The following is a 17138-nucleotide window of genomic DNA, read 5'->3' as shown; positions in this document are numbered from 1 at the left end:
CGTGGGGCACCCAAAAGCCCTGCGCTGGTCCCTGCGGGGCCATCGGACACGTCCGTGTGAGCAAACCCCCTGGGTACTCTTGTCAGGCTGGCCGGGTCTTTCAGGGGTTTGTATTGCCTGAAAAGAAATGCTGATGTTTAGGAACCTTTAAATTTGGATTTGGTCCCCCGTGTCATTTCTATAAACCCATAAAACAGGCTGAGAAGGGACAGGCAAAGACGGTTCTCTGTCATCTTCCTTTCTTCACCCCCCCGCCACCCCCCCCTCTCTTTTATGTGGGGCATGGCTGACTGGTTTCTGGGCTACCACTCTGTTGGCATACTTTAATTTTGCCTCGTCTCACTTCTTTTTTCACCTTGCTCTTTCATTGCTGCTTTTCTCCCATTCTCACCTACATGGAACATGAACCTTGTAGACTCCTTGAATGGGATTTCCAGTCTAGGATGCCCCAGCAGGCTGGAGACAGGGAAAAATGTCATCAGTTTGGGTCAGCTTTCTCCCATGATAAGGGACACTGCCTCTTGCTCATAGCCTGCTCTGTGTTCAAGCAAGCACATTTGATTAAAAAGAATCCAGGACACATCCTGTGCTGGCATAAACCATCATCTTTCTCTGGAAATCTGTGGAGTACGGAGCGTACAGACAAGTAAAGAAACCCCATCCCGCTGACAGGACAAGGTTTGTAGGAAGAGGCAATATCTTTCATTAGCTCAACTGGTACAGTTGGACAAAGTAGCAACCTTTAGGCAAGAGCCCCTCTTCGAGCCCACAACAGAAGCAGCATCTTTCAAAGCTGAATGCCAGTTGAGAGTACTTATTCAGAGTTTAGTCCTTCTGACAAGCTGCGTTATTTATTTACTTTAAAGTAGAAGTTCTAAGGCTGGAAAACTTTAGCTTAAAGCTACTGATTGCTTTATAGATACAGCTTTTGTTTCACTACAAGTCTTTGGAACTTTCTACATACCATTTCTTTAATTCAGAAGTCAACATTTTGTGCTGATAACTAAGTTTTACATCATTTCTGTAGAAGCGTGCTGGGAGAAAACATCTGTTTTTCTGTCCCTCCATGAAGCAACTGCTCAAGAGTGAGCTATGGTCATGCATCCAGGTTTTAGCACAAGATATTACTTTAATAAAGTAAACGCAATGCAGGCTGCCCAGCACATCTCCTGATTTTCCTTTGGAGAGGTGTGGGGTATTTCTTGGGGTGAAGCTTCTACAGCCTCTCCAGAGCCCCCTTCCCAGAAGTTTAACGCTGTCATGGTACTTGGCAGTCATCTGGGCCACCAGTGATAGGATCTCTGCTGTCACTCCTCATTACTTTCAGTATTTCCACCACCTGTGCTCTTACCAGTGCCAGCTGCTGCCAGCACCAAGAATGTCTATTGCTATAAAAGTTGCTGAGTATGAGATACTGCAGCAATAAACAAGGGCTGCTACCTCGCACCAGGAGGGTGGTAAAAAGACCCAAGCTCAGCATCCCTGTAACAAATCTCCCCATGAAATTATCAGAAGCAGCTCTCATATAAAGAAAGGAACCAGCTGAAGCAACCACATCAAAAATGAATTTTGAAACGGCACAGCAGTGGGAAGAGAGGGAGGGTTTTTCTCACACCTTTGCAAGCACCACAGGAAAGTGGAGAAGACCCGCCAGCCCTGTGCCTGGGGACAACAAGGTCCCTGCTAGAACCTTGCTTGTCCTGGCGAGTGGGGGATGGAGAGGGGACAGTGGGGACAGGCTGGGGAGCACTGTCCGGCCACCCGGGGGGCTGTCACAGACTGCTGGACCGGCGGCAGGTGGCACAGGCACAAACCCCTGCCAACCAGGCTGGGACGGCAGCAGTGGGGGCAATGGGAGCAGGTATTCTTTCTCCACCGAAAATGAAACTGAGTCCCTGGCCTGGCCTGAAGGATAATTTTAGTGTGGAGAGTGAAACCCGACCCTCTCCTTCAGCGTGACATGGGCTGTAACGCAAAGCTGGCAACTCAGCTGCTGCTGTTTCAGGAACGTCAAAGCTGTTTATCAGCACTGTGCAAGCATGGGAAAAACCCATGTGGGGAGTGGGGAGAGCCCAGCAGGCTTTCCTTTCCTCTCCTTTCCTTTTGCTAGTTAGCCCCTTTGCCTGGCATCAACGAAGTCCGAGCTGAGCCCAATTAATGGTGACGGCCGGGTGCTAAGCACATGAGCAACAACCCCATGCACTCAGTGAGCACGCAGAGGTGCAAAGGGTAAGCCCACACATATAACACATGCATGGCTTTGTTACACATTGTAAGGCAGAGGCTGGGAACCCTCCGTGACATTCGTGCTACTGCAGCAATGCCTACAGGCCTCTGTGGACCCTGCTGGCTGAGGCGATGATGTGGGCCCAGAGCTGTCTCAGTGGGGAAGACAAGAGCAAGTGAAAAGCAGAGTTATTGTTCCCACTTTGCAGAGTGGGAAAGGAAGGAGCCTGAAAGGGGTTGCCATGGACGGAGTGGTGAGAAGAGTAATTCTTCTGTCTTCTGATGTGCTCAGTGTCCACTCAGAGGCAGCAGGCAGCACCCCTCCTGAAAGGCACGTATCCCTCTAGCTAAACAGGCAGGTCACTGGTCGCTTACTCATGCCTGCAAAATGTGCACTGCTGGGCTAAATAGCCCTTACTTGAAACAAAATATCATACTGTAACTACGTGCATCATTTCATTCCACAGTTTCAGGCTATGTGCTGAAACAGCCACATCAAACCACACCAATCTTTATCACTGAGCATGTTAAATGGGTATGCACTCAAAGTAATGTTTGGGAATTTACCCTAGCAGCTTCATAGCAGCTTCTCATCATTCTTACCCTACCTATCTGTTGCTGTTTTCTGGGACTACTCATTGGACCATAAGCTTTTCTCCTTCTCCCCTTACAAAGCAGTAAATGCTCAGAAGTGTTTAAAGAGCCTTCCAAGCTCACCTCATTTGCTCCTATGCCTAAGTGCAGATGTGAAGATTCAATCTGTATGTGCCCGAGTCCGTGCCGTACATGCAGCCTCCTGGAAAGGTAGCTGAGGGAGACGTCGGGATCATTACAGTCAGGGACCTCTATCTTTTTGTGTGGGTGCTCTTTTGAAACCTTTATTCCTCATGGCTAGGGAGCAGGCAACCAGCTGATGATTTCATGACGTGTCTTTCTGTCACGTGGGAACATCCTGTAGCTTGCCTTCAGCGCCAGTTTGTGGCGGAGGATGCAGGAGATGCAGGAGGTGGTGCAGGAGCCGCGCCAAGACCTCTCATCGGTCGGGATTTCTGGGCACCGGCAATTGCACCTGAGCCAACGCTGCTCTCACCGTTGGTCACCTACATGTAGTTCAGTGTGTATTGTTCACATGTGGTTATGGCTGGCACCACTCTTGAACTTGAGATAAGACTGCTGGCAAAATTATAGAGGTCAGGTCCAGATCAGCTCCATTAGGTATTTAGGTGCTGAACTCCTACTGAAATAAATGGAAGTGAGGGTTGTAAATGCCATTTTGGAAGTGGACTCCACTGACATTAGGAAGTAAAGGGTGGTGGGAAAGGTTGCAAGGAGTAAGTGTGAGCACTAGAATGAAATGAACTTCAAGGTGGAAAACACACTAATTTTGTTAGAGTGTCCCAAAATAAGAATATTGTATCGTTTAGAGATTTCTTGACTAAAATTCACTTTGGCTATGGATTATTGTGTTTATTCCTACATTATTCATGAAAGTTGGCATGCCCTGGTAAATGGCAGCACTTCCATGGTGTGCAGCATGGCTTGAGGCAGCAAAATCTGGCCCTAATACTAGAGTTAAGCAAACTGTTAAAATAGGAACTGAACCAAATGCCCAGATCTCCTCCCCAAACTCAAACTAAACCTGTTTTGAGGTTCAGGAATGTTTGGTTAACTTTAAATAAAACAATATTGTGTTTCTACACATCCTGCTTTCAGCAAAGCCTCCAAGCAGAAATACAAAAATATGGCAAGCAGATCTATGTTTGCACTATTTCTGGCCCAGCTGAAACCCAGGAGCACTGGAAATCTCACAAAACCAGCTTTGTCTCACAGGATATCCAGCTCCGAGGTACTGTCACTGTTACCCAGTAGAATACAATGCAACTCATGTACATACCAATTTATTATTAATTTTTCAAACAAATTCCCCAGACCATCAGGCATATGAAAGCCCCCTATTTCCTTTATGTGGCAGCACACTATATGGCTACTTTAAAGTCCTTTTATGCTCATTCTTACTGAGTCATTGGCATAGTTGCATAAAGACAAAATGTCTCTTGTGGCACATGATAACAAACCACAGCAAATGATAACAAAGAAAACAAACCAGGGATACCATTTTGTGCTTCATAGTTGGTTCGTGGCTAATTTAAAACATGTAATCCAAAAATTTGTTGTTTGACATCTCTTTGACAACTCTCTTTATTGAATTTGCAGAGCATAAATATGAAGACAACAGCATTGTTTTAGAGGTACATATTTAGCCATATAAAATTGCCCTGTATGTCACGGCAACATTTTTAAAGCACTTCTGTGTACCAGACTTTTTCAAATTCATATTTAAAGGAACATTTAATGTTATTGCTAGAAATGATATCACTGTCAGCAAAACATAATACAAACACCCTGATTACTCAGCTATCTGCTCTACCACAACAAAGTCATCCCAAATGACACAGTACCACAGCTTCATGTTTGCTAGCCAGATTTATTATATTTTCCAGACTCTAACAAGACACAGATATTAAGAAATGCATGTTAATCATTGCCCTAATGAGAACAATATGCATTCAGCATTTAGGTTGTCACAAAAAAATACAGAAGGCGAGTACAGACTAAATGCACTCTAAATTTAAGGAAACACAATCCTTCTTTCTACCAGCATGTTTCAGTGAAATCGTCACATCCGAGAGAAAATTTTTAATGAACTACCTAAATTTTAGCAGGTATGTGTGTATGCTTTCATTAGGCACAAGGCAAAGTAAAATGCCATTCTGACCACCACTGTGAAAGCAAAATAACCACTGTACCACTTGCTTACGTACAAAAAGTTATGAGCATACAAAGCACTAAAAGCCCGTCCAGCATCTCTCCTCCAGAAATGGTGCACGCTTTCAGTTTTCTGTCAGATATGGTACTACTGGCCAGAAAATGATGTATCCTATTTATGCAGGACTTCCTATCAGTGTCAAATTGGATCATTTCTCTTCACTGAAAGTTGTCCTGAAAAAAACCCTATGTTTATGGGGAAAGAGTTGGAAAAGGCCCCAGCAGCCACTGAGGAAGCGACAGAACTTGAAAACTCTGCCCAAAACCACACCAAACTTCCCCGTGTTGCACTGTTTTCAGCCACACAACTTCTGGAGGAAACTACTACCTAACACATGTAAGAGGACAAGAATCTGGCTTTAAACATATTTGCAAACAATAAATAAAATGCATGCCTAGACTTACAGAATAAACCAATTAATTTCATGTGGTAAAAGTGCAAAACACATCACCATTCCACACTTCTGAGGGCCTGAAGGTGCATGAAGATTTGGGTTGAATTTTCTAAAGCAAAATATGTGCATTTCCCATGCTTGTCTTGGTTAGTTATTTATTTCCCTTAAGGAAACTTTCACTCTGGCCACCAGAAAAGGATGTGAAGATGATAAGGCTTGAAATGCTGGCTGAACAGCAAACATGGCAGGCATCAATGGAGTGGGTGCAAAAGAAAGCAAGATTGTAATTTCTGCTTAGATTGCAGGGCCTTGCAGTCACACCAGACAGAAGACATCTAAAACCTCTCCCTCTCCCTCCCATTCCTCCTTCCACCTCCCGACACCGGTCACACAGCTCTGTCTTTCACTCCATCTGGATCACCAGGCACTGTGTGAACGCTGATTTAGCCTTTACTAATTACACACTAAGAACGGCTTTTTTTCACTTCTACCTGGAATTATAAAGGTGTTTCCATACTCTTTGAGTAAAGACTTTTGAAAATAGTTACAAAATATTAAAGTCGTGTAAAGTGCAGTACCTCTTAATCTCTTTGCATAGGTTAAAACTAGTATTGCCTTGAAAAGTGGGTGCTAAAGTAAAATATGACTGAAAAATGTCTCATTGCACCCTACTGGAACACTTCACCAAAAGTGTAGTAAATGCAAGAAAACTTTGGCTTACTTTTTGGGGGATGTCCCTCTCCCTCCTTCCCTTCCTTTCACGCCATTCTCCCAAGAAACAGAAAAGTATTTTTTGCATGTCAGCTAGCGTTACATGAATAAAGCTACTCCAGTTTCTGTTCAGAAAGAAAAAAATCAGCTCAAACATTAGACTACCAGCTTCCTGAAGGGCAGAAAGAAAAAAAAAAAACCACAAAGCAAAACAAAACCAAGAGAACGAATCGCCATACTTTTGAGGTACATAGTTTAAAACAGGGTATTTTTCAGTTAGGGATGAGGTCTTACCCAGGACATATTTCCCCTTCCCTCAAGTCCCCAGAAGTAATAACAACAAAATCTAGCTTTTCCTTCTAGATGTAACCATTATTGCAGTCTGCTTATGCTTTGTCTTCTTGAAAAAATAAATAATGAAACCTTTGCAAAAGGAAAATCAGCCACAGGCTAAATAAATAGTATCTATAAATATTATCTTAGTGGTAACTATATAATATTGCAAGTGCATCACTGACTAGATTAATGTGATGAAAGAGATCTTTTGTGTTACATATTTTACTCAGTTAAATGTTTATGTTCTCTTTCAAGTGAAAACTTACAATTCCCAAAAGAGCAACAATAAGCTTGAAAAATCAGGTTAGACGTCAGCAGCTGACTATTAATAACCATCCTCTTGGCTAATATTTGTTTGCCCAGGGCAGCCAGTGTCCATAATCAGCATTCATCTTTCATCTTCCTCGGCTGGGCTGTCTGGCAGGTGCTGGGTGGGGTAAACACCGAGGGGTCGGCAATGCCCAGCTGTAGATCAAAAAAGCGAGTGGAGGTTGTCACGCTGTTGTTCTTCGTATAGGTTTCCTGTACTGGGTAACAGTCTTTGACTGTGTAAACACCGACCCAGGATTCCACTGTAACCAAGCAGAAATGTGACTACTTTAGATGACGAGAATGAATGAATGTGTCACGATGATGTTAGTCAAAAAAACGGCCATTCCTCAGGCAAAGCCTATAGGCTGGAACTGCCCATAGTTCTGTCCATATGCATGGCAACACCAAGAAAGGCCACAAAACTGGTATAATTTGGACACCATAGTGATCTTAAACCTGAACACGTTGGTGTCAAGCACATTTCAGATCATGGTACCGTCATGGCATTGGTACGTCACCTTTCAAGTATAGCTCTACTGAAGGACCGTCACTTCTGCTTAGTCCCAAATTTAGCTGTTCTGCATAAGTCAGATTTCTCTCATCTCTCATGCCACTTTCATGTCAGCACTTATTCATGTTACCAGTAAAGCGATGAAATGCTCTGTTTTCCCAGAAGGCAAGTTTTGGTGCCATCAGCTTGGGTAGCATGGGGACATTTTACCTTACACTCTGTTCTTGACAAATTGAAAGGTGTGATTACTGAAAACCTGTGGTCCATTTCACAATGTTGGCCCTCAACCCAGCCTTTGATACCCTAAAACACTCAGTCCCCCCAACTACGCGGGACATCCAATTCCTTCCTGTGCACAGGAAGTTCTGCACTCACCTACCCAAGGAAGCTCTTGTCCTCTGCTGTGCTGGGGAATCCTCTGCACCAGAACTGACAGCCATAGCATTTTGCTTCCACAGCTTTTGGTCCTCTCTAATCTTAACTGCCATTGTTACACTGATGATACTCACCACATCTTTAATCCAAATTAACATGACCTTGCTTCATTTTTCTCCATTTTACTGTCTCAAGCACAAAGGGTTTGTCTCATTAGAAGAGGAACATTCTCAAATACAACTCCAGTGCTCCATCTCTTCTTTTAACTCATCCCTTCTGTTTACCATCATCTATTCATATGATCATCATGTTTTAATTTTTTTAATTCCTATTCCTCTCAAACATTTCTACCGGTTCATTAATTATTTCAGGACTACACTCAATGCTGATCTCCTCCACGTATGTGATGTAGCAAGTCTGTCCCTTTTTTTAACTTCAGTTTAATTCCACAACGTGCTTATCTCAAAGGTGTTCCCTCACTCTCTTCCTCCCTCATCCTGTGTCATCATCTCTGCTTTCACCACTATGCTATTTCTGTAGTGAATACCATCGAGGTGTTTTCCTTTGAATACCCCTCACTTCTATATCTCTTTTATTAACCCCATGCACCTCTTCTGTGATCTTTACCCCTTCCATCGTACACCACTTCATCCAGTTGTTTTATGTATTTCAGATCTCTTGATAGCAGAAACTCATGAGGTTAAAATACAAAATTACCTACTGCGATCATAAATCAGTTCCTCTGAGGGATGCCTGTATCAAATTTTTCCAGTCCCAAGGAGGCTTATTTTCTCTCACTCAGCAGCAAACATACTTATTTTCTGTCCTTCCAGTATTGTGTCATACGCTGTACCACAATCACATTATCAGAAATAGATAAGCTGTGACATGAAACACACATACACTATCTAAAGAAAGGGTGGCAAGCTGAGCAATATTTGAACATACCTCTCCAGGGCATCCTAATATACCAAAAACATTCTGACCTCAATGATTTTGGTTTTGAGCATCCAGAAACGGAGGCTTCTTTTCCTCAACAAGTCTTCTATCAGAATTTTGATTAAAAAATTAAGGTAAAATATGATGCTACCAAGGTAGCCTGTATCTCCACTGAAACCTTTATAATTTTAACAGAAATATAATTTCTAGAATCCAAGCCAATATTAGCTGAAAGTTGGATGGGTAGACAACTTTAAGACATTTTTTTTATGAATGATCATACAGAAAAGCACTGGAGATACAAAATACTACAGGATAAAAATCACACATCATTAACTGAATGTATCTGGATATTAAGTTCCATAAAAGTTCCAAAAATACCAGATCTGAAAAATAAAATCCTTGGAGTAAGTGATAACTTGCCTCTTGTACAATACCAGAGGATATATCGACCTAGTTACAGAGGTCTAATGATCTTATCCTTCATTTTCTACTTCATTCTTTCTACTTTTATTCAAGAAAGAAATATTTTCCCCTGGCTAAATGCTCAGGTTCATAACCAGCCTATATATTAGGTGCCTATAACCATAAGTATTGCATTAGCTGAATAATGCCATAAATTTCATGGGGGTTTAAAAATTATTTTTATAGTTGTCTGGGTCATCAGTAAACCATAGATGAAATTGAAGCCAATGTGCTAATAAATTGCTATGTGTCCAAAACCTAACATACTGTACCTTGGAAAATTCAGCCTACTTTCATTTATGATGCAGGTGTTCAGCTGCCAAGTGCAGAACTAAGCCTTGCAAGCAGATGTTTCTTACTAGTGTAGCGGATAGCAAAACTTACGTGCATATTAAGGATGTCCATTGCTGCAGAACCATGTATTGGATGTATTCTATGATAACATTTGATAGTAGTGTATAGACACACACTGACACCTGCTTTGTTTCTATTATACACACTCTAGTTTGAGTGTGCCCCTAATTATATTACCAGTTCTTCTCTAGATAAAGTTTGGATACAGGCTGCTGGATTCAAACGCAAAACGATGCTGTTCCATGCCAAAATCTGTATGATACAAACTAAAATACAATCAAGTCCCTTGGACATATTTGATCCTGCTGAGATATGAAACATTTTCTTAATAAAATGCATTGATAATAAAATGATATGCTGTGCACAGGGTATATTTATTATTTCTTCCAGCAAACTTTATAGAAATATGGAAAGCTGGGGTGAAACATGAATAATTTTATTTTTCCCTGGGTAGCAGAGACAATGATTATTATTAAGATGAAACAAAAGCATGCACATACATTTCCTGGCTGGTTTTCTGTCAGACCATTCCTGTACCATAATTTCGTCTCCAGGTCCTCCAATGTAGTACTGATCTTCATAAGTTGAATTGGCAGGAATATCATATGGATCCCATGGCTCTGTCAGAGCAATCTTCGAGCAAAGCTTTGTAACTTGCTCAATCTGAAACATCACTGCATCTTTATAAAGCAATATATACTCAAAGAATCTGAAACATTAAAAAAAAAACAGTTAATATACATAGTCTTTTTCTATACTAAGCAAGGAGCATTGCTGATAAGTAAGCTTGCCTTTGACTTCTCAGTATAAGCCCATTTTCACTTGCATTAAACTTTGCCAAACTTTGAGAAAGGCTAACCAGTTGGGCTGAAATTTCCCATGCTGAAAGTTTGTCTCAGCTGGCTCTTTCCAAAATAAATAAATCAGGCTGAACTGGTTCAGCCATTTCTGAGAACAACAGAACAACTTTTCTGAGAACAATTGAGAGAAAAACATGTTATTATTCCTAGTTTTGTTTTGTTTTTTAATAACTGTTTTATTAAAAAGTTCTCGTGCCTCCATGTTTTGGAGAAAGGACTTCAAATTTGGCAGGGGAAAAGTTTTTATTAAAAGGTACCCAGATTTGGCTAAGTTATAAGCCTTTGAAAAAATCTGCTTGCATAGGCTGGATAGATTCAATTCCCCATGAACATGGTAGAGCCTTTCTCTGTGCTGGTCAGATGTGGTATCTGCCACCCTCACAGGTGGTCCTCCATGGAAACCCATGAGGCTTAGTGGAACATGCCGCTGAAGGGAGAAGTACACGGTCTGAAGTGCAGAACTGAGAGGCTCTCCCTCCTAATGGCAAAGTTTCTCTCTGGAAGCCACCAGACTCAAGGAAGTGAAAGGAGAAAGCAGAGGAGTAAAATAGTAAGGTAGAGATAAGGAGGGGTGTGGAGATCAATGAGCTTGAGAGGCCAGAAGGTGAGGTCAACAAAATGGATAATTAATAAGGACTTAAAAAAAATCTTCTATAGAGTATGAAGTGACCAAGCCCTACTCTGAGGATAGATGATAAACCTCTTCATGGACATTTTCATCTAGTTACTAGTTATAGTAGTTGGGTCTACCACAAACACTGTGACTTTGTTTCTATACCTATAAAAAGGAGGTGGTATGATCCTTACCTTGTAGCTGGGGACATAAACAGAGAGAAACTGAAATCAAAATTATCAGAAGTATCAGCTGATTTTGAATACGTAACCAGAAACACCAGAGGCCTAACTTCTCCAGGGTACTTAGCATTATCAATCAGGTGATGAGTTGTTCAAAGCACAAATCAAAGCATCCTCATGTGTGCTCTGCACCTTTTGCAAAGGAGAGCCAGGAGTCACTCTCTAAATCCCCCAAAACTGTGCATTCATTATTAGAGGCTTCCTGTGAATATTTCAGCTCAAGTATTTAGCTACAGTCTACTGTTATGCAGTGACTCTAGAGAAAAGGAAGGGATGGTATTAATTCCCTCAAACAGCTTCAACTTGCTGATGTGTAATAGTGTCTCTTTCCATCTGTACTTCCTTGCTTCATTCATGATGCTGCCTCCATTTCCTGCAAAAATAAAAATGGCTTGGGTGTCCTTTGGACAGTGGCGTCTTCCACTTCACAACCCTGATGCTAGCCCCTAACAATATTCATCCCATGCCGTCGGCAGGATGGGAAGCTGGTGGAAAACAGGGCACAATCCATGTAATTGAAGAGATGATGCACAAAAGCAAGAGGGGACCTTCTCTGTGGTATCTCCCAACTCCTGCATGTTTCTCTTTGCAGTCTTCACATTCTTTTGGGGAGGATGTGGAGTTTACATAAGATAGGGCTGACAACAAAACAATTACAGTTTTAATTGTTGCACTATACAACTGCATCAGACAGGAATCACTTCACCCACCATTGACACAGAGGCATTTAAAGGTTGCACTATGAGAAGTGTCTAATCATGGTTAAAAGCATCAGAGCAACATTCCCATCACTTCTTGAGAGGATCGCTTATCCCGCGTGTGTGGAAATGTAGGCAGGCTAAAAGGCATTAGCCAAACTGAACGGTGACAAAGAAAGTAAAAGGGGACAAGGAGGCTGACACGAAGTAAGCTGGGGCATACCTCTCACGCACGACCTTGCGCAACACGGGAGGTAGCGTATCCCACTTCCCATGAGGAAGTCAGTCACCGGGAACTTCTCACACATTAACAAGACTCACTCTGAGAGGCTGACAAGCTGCAAGATTATATATTGGTTTCCCCATGGTAAATCGTTCTCTTGACCATATCTTAAAATATTCCTGCTTCTGTGATGACTCGTAGCAACCTAAACTCGCCTGCCATTTTCTTAGTCAAAGGCAATGTCTACACTACTGAAAAATTCAGTATATATAAACTGGTTCCTTACGTAAACCCAAGCCTATGACCACGTAAGGACATACGTAACTTTTGTATCACGCTCAGTCCAAAGAACATACTCACAAGAACACTAAAATACACTTATTTATGTGTTTGCAACCAGACTCTAATGACTCAACTACTGTTCAGCCGGCTGCCCAGCAGCTCCCATAAAAGTGGGAAGGGGAATGCCTTACAGATGAGTCTATCAACGTGTTTGAGATATGGGAATAAAATTTAAACAATTACATTTCTGTTTTATTTTAAATCCTTACTTAAAACTTATTTCACACAGAAATTTTATTTGCATTTTTAACAATTTTTTCATGGGTTTTTTTTTTCCTTATCCTTTCCTTTATAAATTATTTCATGGAAAAAATATCTTTTGTTCTAAATGTTGTAACCTGTGAATTGATATCATTGCATGAGGGACATGTGCCACCTTTAGTCAAGTGAAAGAGTAGTTCAAACTTCAATCTGACAAATGCATGTATTTAACTTTCAGCACATGGGTAGCCACTGTGACTTCAACAGATGGCATGAATACTTGCAGAAGGAGGGCTATAACCCAAAAAAGCCTACTTTCTTGACTTTGCCGTCTTCCATGCAGACAGCAAGATGTGCATGATAAAGCAACAACAACAACAAGAATTAGAAAAATCCAAACAAATCAAACTCATCACTAAGCATCTCTGTAGCACCCATTCTACAGAGCAAGAGGCTCCACCACCTACATTTTTGCTTCTGGGAGACGCAGAGTGAACACATGTGGAAGAGACACCAGTCGCAGGATTTGATGTGTTGCTGGGATGAACTCAGCAGCTGCAGTGGCACGCACACAAGATGAGAACTGCAGAGAGCGTGTCTCTACTCACTGTGCATGGCAGTGCTGGGTAAGCAGTGAACATAATTTACACTGTCATTATTCAACCCGGATGTATCTCACATCCAAGTTTTAAAGAGAATTGCTCCTGTGTGTGTCCTGGAAATAGCAAGTACAGAAACCTAAGATTACACAGGATCTGAGTTTAACTGCATATGAAAGGTTAAGTTGTTGTTTTATAAAGAGAACTATTTACTAGCCAAAATTAATAACAAAATGTGCATGAATATAAAAATTAAAATCTAGCATATTTTAAAGCAAAATATTTAAAAATAATTTCCTCTTTTTTTTTCTTTTTTTTTTACAGGCCAACTCCTAAGTATACTGCCTCTATTTGTTTTAGGTGCCTAAGATTTCATTGGCTGCTTGAGGGGAAGCACAGAGTCCTGAAAATAGGTCTTGGCAAAGAAATAGAAGAGGAAATGGTTTTTAATTAGTTTGGTTTTTCAGAAAAAATAACATATTTGCAGCCTGTGCCCACCCCTAATATTATTTTTATAATAATTTCATTCCTTAAACTGTAACTTCAAGAAAGCCCCAACCTGTTCACTGGGTACCTTCAAACAGATTTGGAGAAGTTACTAGGACAAGTTACCCTATTTGCCTGACTGAGATTATTTCCCTTCCTTTCCTATCCTATTCCATCCTACCCTGTCCTATGCCTCACACCCTTTACACACTATGCCCTTAATGGGACTCTCTCATGGTCCTTAATACTCCCTTTGTCTGTGCCTGAAAATGGATAAATTCCAGCACATAAAGACACACACATGTTTTTTGCTCCTATGCTTTAAAGAATTTCTTAACACTGGACCATATCCTGTGCAAATAATTCCATTGACTTTGCTGGAAGTAATCATGTCAGACAGGTGGGATACACATTGTGTTCAGTACTCTCTTCTCCCAACCTAAGGAAAGTATTTTTCCAAATAAGAGACCGGCTGAATTCAATGCAAGGGCAGAATACCGTGCCCACACAATCACAAGGCGAAGCACTCGCATTGAGGACATGCTGTGAGGAGTGGGCGTGCATCCAAATATCGTCCTACCTTGGAGATTCCTCCTGAAATTTGGGGAGATAGTTAGAGGTGCCTCCCAGGAGACAGCCCAGGTAACACAGAGTCACACTCTTGGACCCTCATAAATGACTGAAACCAATAAACTTATCTAATGACTTGTCTTTTGAATGGATTATTGTTCTGCATGTTATGAATGCAATTCAAAACAATGAATTATTTTTTAACATCTGTCAGAAAAAAAGTCATTAGTCTCAAGACCATGCTACCAGCTCTGTTTTGGGTACTCAGCCTGCCCCGTGTGCTGCTGAAAAGTCTGAAAAGTGCCCTATGCTGAGGTCCTTCCCAGCTGTCAGTCCTGAAGCACGCTAGCCCGCCCATCACCTAACACATCCGCGTGACTCCCAGGGTTTACTTCTGCACTTCCAAAGGCTTCCTCGTGAGCGTCAAACCTAGAAGGAAGGAGCTGTTTGCTGTCCAATTGCCTTCATAGTGACTCAGAGGAGCAGAGGTGCTGGCAGTGGTATGCCGAGACCCGCGTGATGTATCGAAGCACATCAAACAAGGTCATTTGCTAGAGAGAAGCAAAATAATGGTCTGAGGCTGAGACTGGGTAAAAGAAATTCCTTGTGTGCTAAATCTGGCTCTGCATCATTTCGCTCTGTGGCTTTGGACAAGTAACTTACAGTACCGGATCCTTAAAATGCCTTTCTTGTTATTTATTTTTTGATTGCTGTAGCACTGAAGAGACACTAACTGGGGATCAAGAACCAGTTGTGCAAGGCATTGTATTAACAAAAAACAAAACCACAATTCCTGCCCCAAAAAAACAACGGAACAATGGTTCTTGTAAAACAGACTTTCCTTTCCTGCAAAGACATATGGGGTTTCATGCATCCAGGGCTTTAACCTGTTGATTCAGTTTTCCCAGCTGCAGTTATTGTATCCTTAAAAATCCCACTCGTGTTAGCCAGGACTTATATAATCTAGTAATTATTATAAAGCAATTGAAAAATGAAGGCAAAATTTTATCTGTGATTTGTATCAGAGATACTGTATTACTCAGCAGGGAACAGTATTTGATATTTAAGATATCAAGCTGAGGTCGCTGCAATTATTCCAAAGCTAACTTTACTTTCTCTTTTGAGAGTAACTGAAAGCTTGAAGCATCTGTCTGCCTTTGTGGTATTACTTAATTCTTTGCTGGTTCTGTTTGTAGAAAGGCATTTTAAACACTGTGAAAGAAGTTAGAACACTTCTAACTAGAAGAAATTTCACTAAAAATATCCCAAACAAATCCTCCGTTCTAGTGTGCACAGACAGGTACATCCAAATATGTAATTCTTGAGTTATCTTGTATCCTCTTGATAACATATCCCACAAAATTTTCATAACAATACCACTATTTTTTACACATTTCTTATTGAAGAAAGATATACTAGGAGAATGGGAACCTTTACTAGCGGATGACTATAAAACCTCATCTTCTCAGCTCTTCAGATTAAGAACATTTTCAAGGGAGCAAAGCTCCTGAGCAGACACGTAGACAGTTGATAAACACTCATCAGGTCAAGCACATTCATCTGCTTTTGGAAAGCTCTGGCGAGCTCATTTCAAAACTGAGAAGCATTCGTTTTTCAGTATATTTCTGGGAACTCCTTTCCTCTTTCCCATGAAGTTTTCGGTAATTTCAGACTTGTGTTTTTCTTCTGGTGTATCAGACCTCAACAACAACAGTAATTTACCATATTTGATCTCATATGTTTGGCAGTGGTGCTGGACTATGGTATATTGTACAAATACAGTATTGTGCAAATACATGTGACAGCAAATGTAACTTGATATTGTGTAAAAGCAGTATTTTTTTAGTCTGACTTAAATCACTCACAGATTGCAAAGGCCCTTTTTTATTTTCAAGACAACCAAGCCCCCTGTATCAAGTATCTAATTAGCAAGGTATATGAGGAACTTTGACAGCACTACCAGTTTCCAAAGCATAGAGAATTAGGCAGTTTAAGTCCTGTTAATTATAAAGTTCATGTAGAAAGAAAACCTTAAATACAGGAATCGAAAGCTGGAAAGCCAAAGCTACACCAGCTAAAGGATGACATATTTTTGTGACTTTAATTACAAAACTCAATAAAAAAATTATGCAATGTCTTATTCTTTTAATTGTTTTCCCATAAATCAGATTAGCTACTTTGGCAAATACTAAGGGAAATTAAGTTCTTCAGCAAGAACGCTGTTTCTGTTGCTGTCCCTTTTTGTCTATTTGACACTCCATAATAATCAGTCTGATCCACCAAGTTGCACCCCTGAGAACAATGCATTCTAACTGAAATTGAAATTCAGGAAAACAATAAAGCATTGTGTTTAAGGGAGTCATGTTTTGCAAGGGGCTTAAAGATGCTAAGCCACTATCCATCATATTTGAGAAGTCATGGCAGTTGGTGAATTTCCCACTGACTGGAAAAGGGGAAACATAACCCCCATTTTTAAAAAGGGAAAAAAGGAAGACCCGGGGAACTACAGGCCAGTCAGCCTCACCTCTGTGCCTGGGAAGATCATGGAACAGATCCTCCTGGAAGCTATGCTAAGGCACATGGAGGACAGGAAGGTGATTCCCGACAGCCAGCATGGCTTCACCAAGGGCAAGTCCTGCCTGACTAACCTAGTGGCCTTCTGTGATGGAGTGACTACATCAGTGGACATGGGAAGGGCTACAGATGTCGTCTATCTGGACCTCTGTAAGGCCTTTGACACGGTCCCCCACAACATCCTTCTCTCTCAACTGGAGAGGTATGGATTTGATGGGTGGACTGTCCGGTGGGTGAGGAATTGGTTAGATGGTCGCATCCAGAGGGTAGTGGTCAACGG

General features: G+C 41.4%; 1 protein-coding gene across 1 annotated transcript in view; it reads right to left on the bottom strand.

Annotated features, from left to right (window-relative positions):
* Positions 1-4396: 4396 nt before the first annotated feature.
* The window catches only part of EPDR1 (ependymin related 1), a 16084-nt gene continuing 3342 nt past the window's right edge, over positions 4397-17138 (bottom strand). Inside the window, exons 2-3 of the mRNA XM_009332427.1 lie at positions 9951-10159; positions 4397-7066 (exon numbers count right to left, since the gene is read on the bottom strand). Of these exons, the coding sequence (XP_009330702.1) occupies positions 6876-7066; positions 9951-10159 (400 nt within the window). The 3' untranslated portion in view covers positions 4397-6875. The remainder of the gene's footprint in view (positions 7067-9950; positions 10160-17138) is intronic.

Source organism: Pygoscelis adeliae, unplaced genomic scaffold, assembly GCF_000699105.1.
Source record: "Pygoscelis adeliae isolate BGI_AS28 unplaced genomic scaffold, ASM69910v1 Scaffold58, whole genome shotgun sequence".
Lineage (NCBI taxonomy): Eukaryota > Metazoa > Chordata > Aves > Sphenisciformes > Spheniscidae > Pygoscelis > Pygoscelis adeliae.
This window is presented reverse-complemented; position numbering and strand designations above follow the sequence as displayed.